Source organism: Argiope bruennichi, chromosome 8 (genome assembly GCF_947563725.1).
Source record: "Argiope bruennichi chromosome 8, qqArgBrue1.1, whole genome shotgun sequence".
NCBI lineage: Eukaryota > Metazoa > Arthropoda > Arachnida > Araneae > Araneidae > Argiope > Argiope bruennichi.
Window position 1 is genome coordinate 21,141,404 of NC_079158.1, and position 14,658 is coordinate 21,156,061.

Sequence of the window (14,658 nt, forward strand, 5' to 3'; positions counted from 1 at the left end):
GTAATAAAAATAGAGTACACCATAAAATTCATTACCTTACATTTTATATATAACAGCACTACTCTACAGAATGCAAAGAAAATATTATTTTCTTTGCATTCTGTAGAGTAGTGCTATGTTTACTGTTAGGCATAACTATGGATTTTGTATGAATGCTTTCGTTATATGTAAATAGGTCTTATTCACTTTCTACATTAGAATAATGTAACAATTGCTTTTTTTAATTCTTGGAATGATAAATTATTAACTAATGAAACAAAAGTCATTTTATAATAAATAATTAAGAAAGACTTAATCATTGATACATAATAATTAAGGCAGTAAAAATTTGTGTGCTTGCTTGGATTAACAAATTAAATACTTTAAATTAATCATATGTACTTTTTATTTGATTTTCCTGTTGGATCATAAATTACTGAGTATTAAAATAGGATGAGAAAAAGTTTTGTATGATATTTTCATATATTTTTTTCTAATTAAATAATAACATTACAGCTTTTTTTTTTATTGCAGTTTTTGGTGCTATGATTGCCAAAGTTTTAATTATAAATTGTGATCCTGGGATAAAAGTCTTTTGATTTTATATTTTTTTTATTTTGTCATTGATTTATATACCTTATACACAAATGGAAAAGCATACTGATATTATATTTTGTTTTAGAGAACAACAAGGTATCTTAGCATGTTGCAATCCTATCCCACCATTGGTGAAACAACAATTAAATGAGCTACATTCTATAATATTGAGGGCGAATGAGTCTTCTTTAAAGCAGGTAACTTTTTTATCATATATTTTATGCAAGATTTTTATTATTATATCAGAAATGTATTTTTCATATTGTATATATTAAAAGACATGCCCCAAAAGGATGCTAAATGCTTAGGATTTTGGGGAAAAATACAAAATTTTGCAGATTTATAATGATAAATTCATTATGTCCTCTAGAGCTCTGAAATAATGAAATGTTCATATGATCAAATATTTTCTAAATGGTGCATGACTTAAATTCACAAAAATGATGTGCATGCATAATTGTTTTGAAATTCATTTTAGCAGTATTGTTATGTTTCCTTTTGATTTGATATATTAATATGTTTCTTTAAAAAATCTTAAACTTTTAATACATTATTTATCTTTAATTTAAGCATACTAATGTTTTAAGTTAGAATTTTTCAGAATAATTAATACAAAAAAATTTTTATTAATTTAAGGAAATTTATTCAGTTTTATTGATATTATTTGCTTTTTATTATACATGTTTTGTTTTAAATTGTCACGTTGCTTTGAATTTTTCAGTTGGAACAACTAGAACTCCAACAAAAAGCTCAAGTTCAAAAAAAAATCAATCATCAAATTGACCTCAGTAGTTTTATTCATTGCCCTCATGATATTCATCATTTAGAAGACAAGAAGGTTAAATCAGCTGACCAGTCAGGCATGTATTACCTAAAGAATTTATTTTATTAAACTAAGTTTTTTTTACATTAATTATTTTTATATGGTTTCTGTACTCTGTAGTTAGTATTTTGAAAGTAAAAAAAATTAGCTTGATCAGAGTAATTTATTCTCTGATTTGTCCTCTACATTCCCCAAATTATCTACATGCCTACATTTTTATTTATTTTGACTTGTTTCTATTTGTTCTGAATCTATCAGTTTACTATAATGGTGTCATCACTGGTACTATCTAATCTGGTACCGGAAATGACAAATTGTTCCTATAGTTTAATTACATTAATAAAAACAAAGTAAATAGATGCATTTTAATAAATGTTGATAAAATAATACTCTTTCTTAATTTTTTTCATATGTACATAAAATGTAACCTTACTGATTGGTTGGTTGTACTGTCTTGTTGCAAAGAATTTGAGGAATATGTCATAATAACTATTTTTGTGAGAAGTTTTGTATTGTCATTCAGAAGCAAATCCTTAACAAATGATTTCTTAAAAGAGAGTTCATCTTAGATCATTCATTTTCATTTTATGTAATCTTACACACACACACATTATTTTACTTTTAAAAGAATAATATTAAATCAAAAATATGAAGCTGAAATGCAAGATTTTAAACATAATTTTTACATAAATCATTAGTTTTACTATCATTCGTTTAATAGCATTTTTGAAATGTGAACTGTTTAAAACTTATTGCATAAATTGAAATGATATAAAATGTATTCTTTCATTATGATAATATTTTTATTGTGACGATTAGTAAAAAACTTATTACACACCATTTAAATATAATCCTTTTAAGCATCCTATATAAGTTCCTATTTAATTTTTGCTAACTCTACAATACTAATTTTTTTTACAACTCCGCAATACTAAATTTAAAAACCTATTTTATGTATGCACCTATTTAGCAACATAAACACAAATTCCAATTCTGTGTACATTATAAAATCCAATGCATATTAATAATTACTTATATTTTAAAATATCTTTTTAAAATTATAAATTTTTTAAAAATTATTTGTAGTTTCCATATTTTATAGAGAAGGTAAACCTCATGTTATATCATCCATAATTGGAAAACTTTTATCAAAAACTGCTTTTTCCTCTGAATATTTCAGGAAATGCTGAGAATTTACTTCCTCTTATCACAAAAAAGCATTCTTCATCTTCTTTGTTAAAGGAGAAACCTATTCTTTCTGTACTTTTTGAAAAGTCTTCAAAAGTAAGTGATTGCTACGATTATTTTATAAACACACACTGCTTGTGTAATTTCTTTTACCTAGTTTCTGTTTTTCAGGTTGCTAAATGATTATTTCTTTTTACTGTTTTTAATGTCAAAATATTTAATGCTGCCAAATTGATTTATTAACTTAATACATACACTCAGAGATTATTCATGCATTGAACTGTTTTGTCAGAATGCATATGAAACAATTTATACATGGATTCCCAAATATTGCTTATAAGCATTATAAACAGTTACTTTTTGCCAAAATTTTTAATTTAAAAAACAAAAATTAACAAAATTATTAATTTAAAAAAATTAAAAGTAAATTAACACTGTCAGATACAAATGAACCTCAATTATATAGTACTTGTATTGAGAAGAGTTGGGAGTGTAAATAGATAAAAGTTAGGACTGAAAATGCTCAGAGCATTTGCTACCAGGTAATTTACCTTACAAACAGATTAATTGCTGCTATGAATCCACTGAACCAGTTAATTTTGTGTATTTCCCAAAGGGATGGTGAGAGGGCGTGTAAGGATGCTGCTTGAAGAACTGCTGGCATTGGAGATTGTTAATATGGTCACCCAAAAAGAAAAATATCCAGTATCATAATTTTTTTTTATTACTCCTTCAAACATAAATTATATATAGTTCCAGGAAATCTTTTTGCATTTGTAGAATTATTCTATATTCTCAGAAAAAACTCTTGCACTTTGCCCATGTAATGTATCAACATATATTTTAATTGAAAGAATCTTAGAGATTTGTAGAAACCAAATATTCATTCCTGAACAATTTATTATCTTTGCTTTATAATTTCTGCAACATAAAGAGCATTATCTTGCCAAGAACTCTTTCATCAAAATTCATTTCATATTCTTTGGATATGCAATTACTAGCATATTTTTTATTAATATTAAATCAAATTTGCTTTTAGTTCTTTAAGCATATGAAGCGATATCACAAAACTTGTCATCATTTTGAATCACTTCATACCAGATAGGTTCTTAACAGGTTTTTAAAAAAGCTTTTTTTTTTATGCCCTACTTTATTATTTTAAAATAGTCTAGAAATAAATAGTTTTCACCAAATCTGTTTTAAAAGTCTAAGTATTTAAAAAATATTTTGTAGCCAAACTTTTCGAACTGGAGGGGGAGAAGATAGCCAAATTTATCAGAATAGAAGCAAAAATATATTTTTAAAGCAGTCAAATTTTCAGTTCTCTTTCACTTTTATGTTTGCATTGACGTGAATGTGTTATTCTAAATTTGTACAATTTAAATATGTCTCTCTTTTTTTTTCCATTTAAATTACTTAATTTAATTCATTGCATTAGTAATTAAAAAAATCGTGTATCAATATTTTTCTTTTAAATTTTTTCAGCAAATATCTTCTAATATGGAGCAGAAAATTCCTGAAACAGTTGTAAATTCACTTAAGCAATTAATTAGTCCTTATGAAAGAGTGAGTATTATTTTGCTTTGTATATAAATGTATTATGAATTTTTTAATTTTTTTTTTTAAGATATGTATTGATATAAAAATTTTACTTATTAATAGAATTTTAAGACATTAAAAAAAGAAATTATTAAAGTGAATTGAATTTTTAAATACTTATGCTTATTTCAGCAATAAATACAAATTTTCATTCATGTTTTAAAGTATTACTGTCTGTATGTCATGTACATATATCTCTCAATTTTAAATTCAATTTACTCAAATTAATTATATTTGAAAATTGATTTCCTTAAAGATAGAATGCTTAAGGAAATAGTAATATTCTGATAAAAAGATAATTAAAAACCAATGATAGATTTATTAATAAAGTAAAAGGTAGAATTAAATTTATTTAAAATGGAAGTAAAATAAAATATGATAATGAAAGTTTTTCCATATAATAGCTGAAAGTATCTAAATAAAATTTCATTTAGTTTTTTTATATCTACTTTTTTTCTCTTCTAATTGTGCTTTCTGAGTAAACAAAAATTAAATCATAAATAAATTAGATGCATAAATAAATTCATATTCTTATATTTATTTTTAAATTGTAAAATAAGAGTACAAAAAATATTTTGCTATTAAATATCATTTTATTTTTAGTATTAATTAATAAAATTTTGCTTTTAATTCAGATTATGTGCATATCAGTAATTGTTTATTAATAAAGTTTTAAAATTTAAATTATTGCTAATAATTTCTTTTGATCAACTTTCATTAAATATGTTTGCATATATTTAAAAAAAATCCCTTCTTTTAATGTTTAGTATAAAATAACTGAGAAAATACAGTGTAAAGACTCTTCAGCCAAAAACGCAGAAACTAAAAAAGTTGTTGCAGAAAAGGAAGATAACAATTCTGAAGTGACAGTAAGTTTCTTTTTCTCTGACAGTAGGTTTCTTTTTCTCCCTTTCAAATGTACTATAATTCCCTTTGTTGCTTAGATTAAAAATTGTTTTATTGTAATCAATGAATATGAAATACTTGTAAATGTGGTTACAAATTTTGAGTTTGGTCTTAAAATTTTGTATAGTTTCTCGACCTATTAAGAATTCACATCTTTTAAAATTGATGGAGAAAGCAGAGACCTAGTAGCAGTAGAAATATATATATATATATAGAGAGAGAGAGAGATCTGAAGCTTAATAGAGAAATTGATTACTAAATTTATTTCTTCTATGTTCACAAGTTTTTATTTTTTAATCTAAAATATTTTTTTATTATTGTTAAAAATTAAAAGTCAAATGGGAATTAATATTAACTTTGGATTTCTTTAAATTTAGTAAACTTTTGTTGACAGACTAATTAAAAATATGTGGAAGTATGTTTATCATATATTATTGTGAATTTTTGTCAAAAAATGTTCAGGGACTTGTTAAAAAATTTTGATATTAATTCTAAATTCTATTAATAATTTCCAAATAAAGTCATTTTTAATGCTATATAGAGTGTGTCAGATTTAAAAAAAAAAAAAAAAATGCAGCAAATTGGAACACAGGTCATATCTTCCCTTATCATCAGTTAATTAGCAAAAAATTGTTTTAAATACCTGTGCCATTGTGTTTCAGCCTCAAGAGAGAATTAGGTGTGCTTCTAAATGGTACTTTTTTGTTTTACAAGAACTAACTGATGCAGAGAAAGTCTGAAATAACATTAGCACATCAGATGGCAATAGAAAGAAGCATATCAAAGAAAACAACCATTTATTGAACTCAGAAACTGACTGAACTTTAAGATGTTGAAGATAGATTAGATCATAATGAATCTAATTATTTCATTAGAACTGTTTATAAAATAAAGAATATGAAGGGTTGAAAGTTAAAGAACTTTGGAAATGTACAAATTTAAAATATCTCCTTTGAAAGGCAAGTTTTTGAGACTTTTCCTAAGAATATTCTAGGGGAAATTTTACAGTTTACAAAACACTGTGACTATATCTACAGCCAATCATTTGCTTTCATCAAATATAATTGATTTAGCTGTAAAATGCAGAAATTCGTACTTTTGACAAGGAATAGTAAGCAAAACATGAGTAAAATAGGTGAATGAAATATTATCATTAACTCAAATTATCCAAAGACATTTTTTTTAAAATGTTAGCATATAGATAGAGATTTCACTAGACATAGTAACAATAAATAAAGTTCTTCATGATTTTCAGTAGATTTTATTTTTTTTTAAATGTGCATGCTAGAAATAAAAACTGGTGAAGTATCTCCATGTAGAAAGTTTCTTAATTTGGTTGTCGTTAATAATTACAAAGAATGTTGCATACCATAAGAAGGGTTAAAGTTGGATGAAAAATTGGAAGGTCCACAACGCTTATTCAACCAGTACATACCAATCAAGTCTGCCAAAAAAAAAAGTTTGAAATATTTGCGCACCCAAATACTGAGATGTTTATATGTTCTTGAAATTGACTGCAGTATTCAATCTGGAAAACCTCATTGTTCAAAAAGTGCCATTGGTATTGATCCAACCGTCTGACCTCTCCTTGAAAAGAGAACCAATCAAAATTTAACTTTTACTGTACTAATTTATCATTGGTGTGGTTTCTTCTTTATAATGAAATAATATTGGTCAGGAATTATAATCTATTGTTCTATAATATATATATATTAATCTTTTTGTTTATAAGTAATTTTGGATTATTACTCATCATTAGTTCCTATTGTCATCTCAGCATTTTCAGTGTGACTACAAATACAGTTTTCCTTTGTGTGTGTGTGTATATATATATAACGAAAATGTGGTGATTTTCAAGAACTTTTTAATAAATGTTTCTGCTGTGAATATTATTTTTTTATTACTCTGAAATCCTATATTATAATAACTGGTTTTTATAAAAATCGGAGCCACATATTGTCGTCATTCAAGTCCTTGTAGCTGTAGTAGGTAAATTAATAAGATTAATCTATCTATATTATTTTCAAGAAAGAAAAGAAAACGAATTTTCCTTAAATGTTTTTTCTTGTGTTTTAAATAGGTTCAAAATGAACATGTAAATAATACAGAAGATGGGGGTAGAAATTCTAAAACCAGTGAAAAAGAAACTATTTCTGGTGAACTTTCAACAGCTGAGGCATCTTTCAATGAGACACAATCAACTCCTTTAAGAAAAAAGGTAAATGTATTTTGATGCTTTGTTCTTGTCATACTTCTGCCCTTATGATATTTAATGCTAAATTGATAGTAGTGAAATTTTCAAATTAAGAATAAGTTTTGCATAAATTGTTAGTTTATATTATAAAAGAAATGACAAGTATTTTAAGACATAATATGAATGTATTATTTGGAATACATAAAATTATGTATTGTAGAAGTATATAGATGTGTATATTATAAAATAATTATGTTTATTACCTCTGCTGGATGTTAAAGTTATACATGTAACTGAATCTTACTATTGTATGATAGAAAATAAAATCAATAAATGCACTCTGAAATTCCTTGAAGTCTTAAGTAGTTAGGTTTGTTATTTTATAAATTTTCTATTTTATACACATAAAATCATCTGTATTAAGATTTTTTTTTAAATTTTAATTGATATAATTTTAAAAAAGAAAGTATTACATGAATGGAAATTAACCTTCCTTTTCCTTCATTCAGGATATATGTGAACTAGTAAAAAATTATCCACACTTTATTTTTGAATAATTTCCCCTTCCGAAGACCCTTATTTGCTTTGTAACTTTTCCTCAAAAAATTGAGGGTTTTTTTTTTATTGCCAAATATGATTAGTTTGAATCTAAAATTTTAATTATTTTTTTTCTGACTCTTAATATTGTACTTGATCTTTTCACTTGTAATAATCTTGTACAAAAGTGTACTCTCTTCAGCATGGTAGCCTTTCAGTAAGCATTAGAAAGGTCTATATAATCGGACCAGTACACTGCAGGCAATATGGTTTATCATCTAGCACATGTTTCATAGAAGCTGAACTTAGTGTAAATGATTTGATAAAGTGGCTCATAACTGACCTGTTGATTTGATTATAACTAAACACATTTAACTAAACTCGATGGCAAGACAGCCCAAGCATGCTTGTTCCTCAGTTTATCGACCCACTGAAGGGATGAGAGGCTGAGTGGACCTTGCCCAGTCCAAGGAGATGCTGCACATTTATCTGACTATTTTGAATCTTCTTATTCTACTCATTTATGTTTTCTGTCATAATATTGTTCCTATATTTGGGGATTTATATCAATTGCTGGAAAACTTTTAGACCAAATGAAACTAAATATCTTAGTTGTAAGACCAAGGAAATCTAAACAAATTATGTGACCATGTTATCCTTTCATTTTTTTTTTTTTAAAGGAGAGAGAGAGACAGAAAATATATGATCTAACTTTTCACTTGTCCATATTATTGCAAACTATGCTTGCATACTAAGCAATCTTCTGATTGGAGCAATTTTTTTGGTTAAAGAGTTGATAATTTGTTTTGTTTATCAAGTTAAAGTGCCTTACTTGGACTAATTGATAAAAAGATCACTAAATTTTTATGAGCAAAAAAGCTTAGTTTTTCAAAAAAGCCTAATTTCTAACTTTGAATATTGTTCTCATCATTTATATTATTATTTGTATAATTGTATTTCCTATTAAATTCCTATTTCTTTCAAAGAAAAAGAATAAAAAGCGCAAACATGAGCCTGATGTGTCACTTGCGGTTACACCAAAAGAAAAATTTCCACCGAGTAAAAAATCTCGCACACCTGAAGTCACAACAATAGATGATGAAAGTTTCACACCGTATGATTACAGCAAATCAGATTTTAGTCAGTTTTCAGGTAAGATTTTTTTTTTTCAGGTTCTATTTATTGTTGTGGGAAATAATATAATTGTAGTAGTTCAAAAATTTGTGATCATTAACTTTCCTATCTTCCTATTGCTGTCAAGAAAGATTTATTCCATTTGAATAGCTATGAGAAAAAAATATTAATGTCAGTTTTTGCAATTTTGAGAATTTCTTCATGTGGACCTTACAACTCTGTTGTCTTGAACATTCCTTCTCCACTCTAGAACAAACTGAAATTTTACTTTTGTGAAATTCATTCATGTTTTGACTTATTTTGAAACAAACCCCAGGATTTTTTTTGGGAGGGAGGCAAACTGATATATGTCATTTTAACCCTGAAATTCACATTCATTTTTTTTTTTTTTTTTTTTTTTTTTAATTTAACATTCCTGAAGCCTCTACTTTTTTGCTTTTTAAAAGTGTGAACAGTGTTTTTAAAAAAAAATCAGAAATCATTTTTCCTGATTAACACTTTTACTAACTGTTTTAATTATATTGCATTAATTGTGCTAGAAGTTTCCTATGGCCTACATAGCCAAATATTACAATTTGGGGATCTTTTCTGACTTTAGTTAAAATATCCTCACATTCAAGCCATTCTCTTTTCTTGATCTTTATCTTGGCTTTGTCCCATTTTTAGGGAGGGTTTTGCCCCTCCCCCTTTATACCATATTCCCATAATTGAAAAATAATCATCCTGTTTAATATGACAATAATCTGCAAATTACTTTTTTTTTTTTCCTTTCCATATATAAATAATTCAAAATTGTCATCTGAATTTCTCTAGATGTTTAGATTTTTCTATCAAAATTACAAGCCTATTTTTAAAATAAAAATTAAATCATATGTTTATATCACATATGATATTTATTTTTCATGGCCTTAATGTTTTGTCATGTTTGTAATATTGTTTTTGGTATAAAAGATCAAATCAGATTCCAGTAATTCTGCTAAATTTTGTTTATTCATAAAACTACATGGAAATCATCAGTATTCTATTCCTTATTAAGGTTAACATTTTTATATATCTAAAAAAAAAAATCTTGATTTAATAAAGAGATTCATTTTCATTCTTCAGATTGAAATATCTTGTTAGCATCTTTATAAATTGTTACATTATTTTAAATAAATTCCATTTGCTTGCTATTAAATGGAAAATTAGATTATCTAATTTTACTTTTCACTAATTTGAATGAGTTTATTTTTGAGTAATACCATTAAATTAATAGCAATTAATTACCATTAAATTCTTACCGTTAATTTCCTTGGTATCGATTATATTTTATTTCCCTAGTTTAACTTCTAAGAATTTAAAAATGCTGCTAAATATCATTTTATCACAATTGCATTCACTGATTTTTTTTATTATTTATTTTAATGAAAATATCTTCTTATTATAGGAAAGAAGAAGCCAAAACACAAAACACCTCAAGGAAAAAAAGAGGTAAAGATTCTTTTTTTTGGGGGGGGGGATATTTCTTCACATATTTTTACCTAATTGAAAATATCTTATACCATGTATTAAAACCTGTTGTTAAATCTAAACATTTTGTGATTCACTGCAATCAAATAATTAATTCAATTTTTTTTTCTCTGTTAATTTGAATTTTTATTGCAATGTTAAAATGAAGTATCTATATGATTTGGCTGGCTCAACATTTATATTTCTAAAGAATTCTTTTCATTAATTAAATATATCCATATCTTATACACTCATAACTAAATATATTTTTAAGATCATTTTTTGCTTGAGAATTTTCCTGAATTGCACTATAATCAATCATGAAAGTATCTCACTTTTTTTAAAAAAAATTTGAATATATACATTTTGGAATTTTATTCTGTACTTATTGTTCAAATTAATCTCATTAGTTTACCATCCACGAAGTTTTTAAAATGGTAATATAACTTAGTTTTTAAAATTGCTGTTATCTCTTGCTGCATTTATTTTGAGATTGGTATTTCTTTATTTGAATTTTAATTTTTGCCTTAACAGCATCAAAGTCTCCAACAAGTATGTCTTCTTATCTGCGTATTTCAAAATAAAAAGGAGAAATTATTCAACTTACAAACTTTGCCTAGCTTAATGTAAAATGATAAGCATATTAAAATAAATCCTACAAAGTTGGTGATTATAAATTACTTCCTTGTGGATAAATGTTTTCAAAGTCTAAAGCAGCTTGAACTTTTGTTTAACTCTATTTCATTTTATACTTCCTGTCCCAAGATGCACTTCAGAATAGGAATGAGAAACTTCTGATATGATGGTTAGTTCTTATTGTTTTGTTGGATACAGAAATGGAGTGGGGCTGTCTGCCTCCTAAAAAAAGGGAAGTACCTCCTAAAAAAAGGGAAGAAGCCGGTGATGGCCCTTAGGACTTAACCAATATGTGCTGTCTTTGTGCTTTTAGGCGGTTTGAAGTAGTTGCTTATGATTATCTCTTCTTTATCTATACCCTGAAACTGAGAATCAGCAGCTTCTAGTATGCTGATTGGTTTCCTTTTGTATGGTGGGTACAATAATATTGCAAGATTCAGTTACCTCCACTCTTAATATACTTCCTAAAGGATAGTTGTATATTAATTTTTTGTATTTTTATACTGTGCTGTTCTGATGAAGATGGCCATTTAATTTACTCCAAATAACTACAATAGGGCTGTATGAGCTCTTTTAAAGTTACTGCAGTACTAATTCCTGTTATTTTCAATCAACATAATAAAACTGTTGCATGAAAAAACACAGATAAGTTCTGGCTAATTAATAACATAGTAAAAGATTAAAAATTCTATTCAATATTAATTTGGTTTGGAATCTCTCCAACATTACCAACTGTGCTGCTGTCTGGGTTTTTTTGTGCACCTTGACAAATAGTGAAACAAATATCCAGCTATAAAAAATTTTTGTTTACATTTTTTTATTAATTTGAAACTAAAGTCAGTTTAAATGGAATATTAGATAAGAAGAATATTTCATTTATATAAAATTATAGATAAATATAAATGCTCATATATTTTCAAATATATTTTTTAAGGCTGCATATCATAGTCATTTAATTTGTTGTAAAATTTCAAAGGCCTTTTACTTGTAAAAAAAAAAAGAAACATCACCAAATGCAATTTTAATCTTTATGTATCAATTTCAGTATTAAATAAAAATTGTTTCTCCAAAAATTTCAATAAGATATAATTTTTACTTTTATTCTCTGAAAATTGAAGGACTAAATGTAGTATGCAGATATTTATAACAAGATTTTTGTGCATATACACACACACACAATCACATTTCTGGGAATGATACTCATTTTTTTTTTTAATTTTTTGTTCAGCCTTATAAAATAGTTTGAATTAAAGTTATTCTATGTGGATTTTCAAAAGAAAACTTTCAAGCTTTATATAATTTTTATCTTATTTCAATTTAACCCTTTGCATTCAGATGGTGCCTCTTACTCACCGTTCGTGCAAGACGGTGCATCATTTTAACATTTTATTCATTTTTGTCAATGAAATTTGACTTGTCATTTAAGTCAATGAAATTTGACTTAAAACAATTACGTGTATTTATTTTTCAGAGTAATAAACAAATCTTTGTATCAGGTGAATAGTTATGCATCGAATTACTTTTTCAAGTTCAAAGGGTTAAAATTACTTATTTGATGCTTTATAGTGAAAGATTTTATTTACTTAATAAGAAAAATAAATCATAAATAATTATATTATAATAGAATTATCTTTATACAGAGACAAGAAAATGTCTTGAGCATTTTTGTAAAAAAATTGTACTCTAAATTCAGTATTTTAGGTCAATTATATTATATTTATTGTCACTATTTTATAAATTAATAAAAAAAAGCACTTTTTTATTGTTTTAGGCTGGAAAAGGTTATTTTGGTAGGAAGAGAAAGAATTCTAAGCAAGCTACATTTGCACAAGGATCTGGAAATGACCATAAGCTAAAATGGCCCAAAAATAAATAATACTGTACATAACCATACTGGATTTTTAAAATCGGATTTTGGTACAATTTTGTTATATGATTATTGTGAGATAGCTGTATCTTTCTTAAGAAAATAAATTTAAAAAAAAAATTTAGAAGTTTTCTACAAATCTTTGAGATTTTATATAAAAGATTTTTTGCCATTCTCTTGATCATTCAGAATTATAAAATGATGATGCATTTAAAAGTAACTAAACATTATTAAAATAATTTCAAAACAATTTTATTTGCCTTTTCTGTCAGTTTTAATAAGACAGTTAAACTATCATTAGATTGATATAAAATTAATGAAAAAATAACAAAATTGTCTAAAGAAAAATATTCTTTATTTTTTGTTAAATTATTTAGTTATTAAATTTCTTATCATTATTGGGAACTTTTTTTTACTATTTATATGTCCGGATGTAAGTTTTGAAATAAAAGTGCTAAAAAAAATAATAATAAATTATCAGCTTCATTAATACTGTTATAAAAATGTGTGGAAGTATATTGTATGCGACTATCATTTAAATCTTTTAAAAATATTTGCCTTAAATAACTACAACAAACATTTTTATTTAAAGTAAATTCACAGTTACTGCTTTTTTCATTTCTGAATAGCAGTGAATAAATTGTATAGGAAAAATACAAATTATCCTCAAGTGAAAATTCTTGTATAATTAGCTACTAATAGGAGAGGGGGAGAATTTTTTTCTAAAATATTTTTGCTTCAAGTATAAACTAATGTGAAATTATTTACTATTTTTTTTAAAAGTAAAGTAAACAATTTACAAAGTGACAATTAGATATTACATTCCATTGTGATTATAAGGAACTTGATATACACAATTCCATTCTTTTATGAATACTCCTACTGAATATTTGTCATTATCTTAATCATCTTGAAAGCTTTATTTGTCAACTCATTTCAATAGCTTTCATATTAATTTTCCAAAAAGATGTTAACTAGGTTAAAAAAATTAACAGGAATTATATACAAAGAATGGCATATTGTCATAGAAACATGAGGAATCTATATATAGCAAACTTACAAGCATGTAAAAAATTACTTACAGATTGGACTGCACACCAATTGGTCTGCTCATATGTTAACACAGAATGGGTTGGAGATTTATACACTTTGGACATCTTTTGGATCCAAAATTTGATATTGATTTACAATTATGGTGATTACGTTACAGATCAATTTTAGTTATTTCATTTTTCAGTTAATATTTGCATGTAGGTATGCAGACTGTCCATCTGTTAGTTGATTGAATTTAAAATTTGATATATATCTACAATTGTGATGATAAACTGATATGTTAATTTTTATTCTTCTAGATTTTTATTTAATTTTTCATAGCCATTCTCACAAATGGAAGACTTCTTCTGTGGAACTCCTTTCAGAATTTGATATCTATTTGGTTGTAAAGACCACATGCTGGATTTAATTTACAAAAAAAGCATATATAATTTGCAAAATGTGTTACATGGACTCGGGTAATTGCAAAGCATAAAGATGTCAAATTCTGGAAGTCATCATTTTACTAATATAATATGCAAGTCTGTTAACAAAAATACTCAATGGCTAATTAAGATTATACTTCTTATGAGTGAATAAGTTCATTTTACTGTATTTATACTAACAGTGAACCTAAAGATGTAGTATACAGTTAATTAGTTTTTATTCAGTTAATCA

General features: G+C 25.6%; 1 protein-coding gene across 1 annotated transcript in view; it reads left to right on the forward strand.

Moving 5' to 3' along the window:
• Positions 1-12,969, forward strand: part of LOC129981764 (exosome component 10-like) — a 29,681-nt gene extending 16,712 nt beyond the window's left edge. The window contains exons 13-21 of the mRNA XM_056092752.1: positions 662-773; positions 1,298-1,436; positions 2,580-2,683; positions 4,073-4,153; positions 4,954-5,055; positions 7,173-7,310; positions 8,810-8,975; positions 10,384-10,427; positions 12,853-12,969. Of these exons, the coding sequence (XP_055948727.1) occupies positions 662-773; positions 1,298-1,436; positions 2,580-2,683; positions 4,073-4,153; positions 4,954-5,055; positions 7,173-7,310; positions 8,810-8,975; positions 10,384-10,427; positions 12,853-12,957 (991 nt within the window). The 3' untranslated portion in view covers positions 12,958-12,969. The remainder of the gene's footprint in view (positions 1-661; positions 774-1,297; positions 1,437-2,579; positions 2,684-4,072; positions 4,154-4,953; positions 5,056-7,172; positions 7,311-8,809; positions 8,976-10,383; positions 10,428-12,852) is intronic.
• The last annotated feature ends 1,689 nt before the right edge of the window (positions 12,970-14,658 follow it).